This window comes from Castanea sativa, chromosome 7 (assembly GCF_040712315.1).
Source record: "Castanea sativa cultivar Marrone di Chiusa Pesio chromosome 7, ASM4071231v1".
Taxonomy (NCBI): domain Eukaryota; kingdom Viridiplantae; phylum Streptophyta; class Magnoliopsida; order Fagales; family Fagaceae; genus Castanea; species Castanea sativa.
In genome coordinates, this window is record NC_134019.1 from 44,395,359 (window position 1) to 44,399,119 (window position 3,761).

The 3,761-nt window shown below is 43.1% G+C and overlaps 1 protein-coding gene across 1 annotated transcript; it reads right to left on the reverse strand.

The window, feature by feature from the left end:
- Positions 1 to 1,174: 1,174 nt before the first annotated feature.
- LOC142644540 (uncharacterized) lies at positions 1,175 to 3,525 on the reverse strand. Its single transcript, XM_075819128.1, has 2 exons — positions 2,268 to 3,525; positions 1,175 to 1,853 (listed from the first exon to the last, which is right to left on the reverse strand). The coding sequence occupies exon 2, from the start codon at positions 1,850 to 1,852 to the stop codon at positions 1,175 to 1,177; it is 678 nt and encodes a 225-aa protein (XP_075675243.1). The 5' UTR covers position 1,853; positions 2,268 to 3,525.
- Positions 3,526 to 3,761: the final 236 nt, after the last annotated feature.

The following is a 3,761-nucleotide window of genomic DNA, read 5'->3' on the forward strand; positions in this document are numbered from 1 at the left end:
GTTGAATGTACTTAAGTTAAAAAAATGAGCATGTTTTGGAGATACCTTTTGCTGGTCAGATATGAATGTCCACCTCTTCTCATCACCAATGTTTGCTAGCAGCAAATTTATAAACCAAATCCATGAGTCCTTGGTTTCAGCTTCCGCCACTGCAACTGCTAGAGGGAAATATTCTTCATTAGGGTCTCTGGCAATTGCAACCATTAGCTGGCCCCCTATCTTGGTTTTTAGGTGACAAGCATCCAACCCAATTATTGGCCTACAACCTACCCTGAACCCTTGCTTACACCCGGACAGAGATGTACGGTCTCTAAAATAAGGTAGACCACCTGTAAGTCCATCTCGGCGGCCAAGTCACCTTCATTGAATGTGTGTGTCTTCATTACAAGCATTTGTCTTGCCGGGGCTGGATCTCCTTAGTTCTGCACAATAATCCCACAGTTTATTGTACTAATCTATAAAAGACCCATCAACAAACTCCTGAGCCTTTTCCCTAGCCCTACTAGCTTTTCTTGCACTGATATTCACAACATACTTCTCATGCACAACCTCTTGAATGTCCCTTAGCTTAATATCAGGTTGCCTCTTCACCTTCTTCATCAACTTCTTTGCAAGGAACTTGGCGGAACACCTTGGGTTTTGTAGCTCCTAGTGCATGTGTGCTCCAAGTTCGAGTCCTTAGCTACCCATTTCATCTCCCTTGGTAGCTTTGCAAGGTAAGCTGAAAACTTACAGGGAGGTTGGCATTTAACTCTAACCCTAACAGCATCATTCTTCACAAACTTCACCCCCCATCCACCTTTCACAGCATACTCAGTCATAGCATCCTTGAACTGCTTAGATGAGGTAAATAACATGTACTTCTCAAATACCAAGTGTTCAGGATTGGAAACTCGATCTAAACACAAGTGGAACTTCTTCCTCCTTCGACATTCTTCACAACTCTTTCATTGACGGTAGCACCACCCTCACATCATGCCATCATCACCATCACCATGAAACTCACCATCGGATGATGACTCACTTAGGCTCAGCAACTCCTCGGTTTAACCGTGTAGTCGAGTTCATCTCCCATCCCCCATCGATCGGACATGTGCATCATTGTATCACTATCCTTGCTTGCACTATCTTCACCCACATATCTTTGGTTGGGGGTCCATTGATCTTACCCCTTCTACATCAACCGTCCCAGACTGTCATTGCTATCAGTGGTGACAGCCCCATCCTGTTGTGGTTCCTCAACAATTGGTTCCTTCCCTGGTCTCTTGCACCCAAGTGTTTCCACTTCACCATCACTGCCACCATCCCTACCATCAGCACTGCAACCAGCCCTACCATCAGCACTGCCACCATCCCTACCACTAGCACTGCCACCATCATCCCAGTCATCATCATTCTCAGAATTAGAACCATCGTAATAACCATCAAAAGGATGATCAGGTTCACTAGAGCTGAAATTCTCAGAATCACTAACAAACAAAGGGTCATTATAATCAGCCTGTACAACAACATCCAGAGGCAAACCATTACCACCATTAATAAGTATAGGGTCATGTACTGGATGCTCTACATATACATGAATCTCTCCATGACCCCTCACTAACTCAGTCATTAACATTGCATCATTATCATTCTTAATCAGCTCGAACACCCCATTATCCCCAGGCCTTGTGTACCACAGCCTACTCACATGTGTATACCCAAAATCTCTACAGATGGCCTCAATTTCTACCTTAGACCACTTATCAGGATCACAGTTATCTACTACTCCTACCTCACCCCCCACATACTTCAGAGGATTTTCATCAAAATGGCCACCATGGTGCACATGCAAAGTAAAGAACTCGTTCATTCTGCATGCATGAGATATATAGTCAACATTATTTAATCCATTACTTAGAAAACCAAACCAAACAGTCAAACATGCACTGACACTATAACAATCCTAAACAAACAACACTATTTCTCAAACACAAAGCAATATAAAACTATATCTAAATGCTAACAGGGAACACATGGACCAACTTGCTCCCTTAAAGGCCAAACACAAATCACCCACCAAATAGACAACACCCACCAAACAGACAACACTATCGAAATAAAGGCATAAACTGAAATAGTGGTCCCTACGCATATTGACAGTGTGTGAAAAAAGTTAGAGAGAGACATATACGGTGTGTGCAAAAGATAGAGAGAGAGAGAGAGAGAGAGAGAGAGAGACATACACAGAGAAAGAGATAAAGTGGACATTTTCGAGCTAAAGTTACCTTTTCGAGCTTCAACCCACTGCTAAAATCTTGAAACTGCTGCAGATTTGGATTGAAGCTTCAACCCACGACTTACTCCCTTGTTTTTTTCAATTTTCAGTGTGCGATTTGGGGATTTTTTTAGGGATTTCGTTGTTTAGGGGTTTCGTTCAACTCAAAACTGGGTTTGATTTAGAGATTTTAGGGATCGGGATGAGGAATACAACGTAAGAATTTTAGGGTTTTCTCTGCAATTTGGGATTTTTGGGATCTTCGTGTAGATGATTGAGGCAGTTGAGGAGTAGGGTCACGTGGGGTCACATGAGGGGTCTGGGACGAGGGAAGACGAGGTGGACAGCTGAGGTGGCACGCACGTGAGGGGCATGTGAGTTTTGGTTGACTGGGGTGTCCACGTAGGATTATCATATTATTATTTTAATGAGTGGGCTTGACAGGTGGAGGTCCGTTAAACACGTAGGATTATTCCGTTTCTAGCCTGACGGAAAAGACCATTTTAAAAACGATTTTCGTTTTTTAGGGATGACATTAGCAAAGAAATCAATTTTGGGACCAAAATGGGAATTGACCCAAAATGTTGGGACCAAAAGTGCATTTTCGCCTTATTAAATCAAAGAAGGAAAAGATCAGTCTGTCATGCTAGGTTATGTCACGGGATTAAGGCCAAGGAGGGATCTATTTCCTTAATGCGAATAATCTCTCAGGAAGATCCTGCCGTAGAAATTAATCATTTTGAGGGAACGGGCTTGAATGGCTTATGCCCAAGCAAATTCTTTATACTCAATAGAGAGTAGGCTTTTAGAGGGAGAGAAGGGATTAGCCTATTGGTGCATGTCTACCATTCCACCCCCTCTGTTTTTTCTTCCCGATTTTTCCATCTTTCTTCTTTGTTTTTTTCACTTTGATTCTTTCCCCTCCCACTCTTTTTTTTTCTCCCTTTCTCAGTGCCTACCCCTGTAGTATATAGTGATGTCGTGATTCTCTCCTAGTGATTCCTATTGCCATTATGATGATACTGTGTACGGCAAGGGTCATTTATATACTGCCTGCAGTGACTAGTTTTTACCATTTTAGCTTTTAACTACTTTTGTCTGGTCTGGGTATCCTTGCCGACCACCACTGGTTTGTTAGCTGTCCAGCTACCACCAATTACTTGTGTTGGCTATGCCACTCTCCATCACCAAACAAAGAAGATTATTTTGTTTGCTTGCTCACCGTGGCATTCTTATCCACCACCATGTGAGTGTTCTCTCTTGCTATCCCTCATAGCATGCACCTAGTAATTCTAGCTCATTCTCGCTTCTTTTGGGTGGTATGTCATCCCAGCAGGACATTTCTCCCAAAAAAACCTGAGCAGAAACCCCATAATAGGCTTTCCCTTCTCCCTACCGCCAGACCATACCCTCTCTTACTTCTGACCTATGACCCACCACTCATGTATTGGCTGGGTACAAGCTGGTGGTGTCTGGGCTTTGTGCATGTTCCACTTCTGTCCAA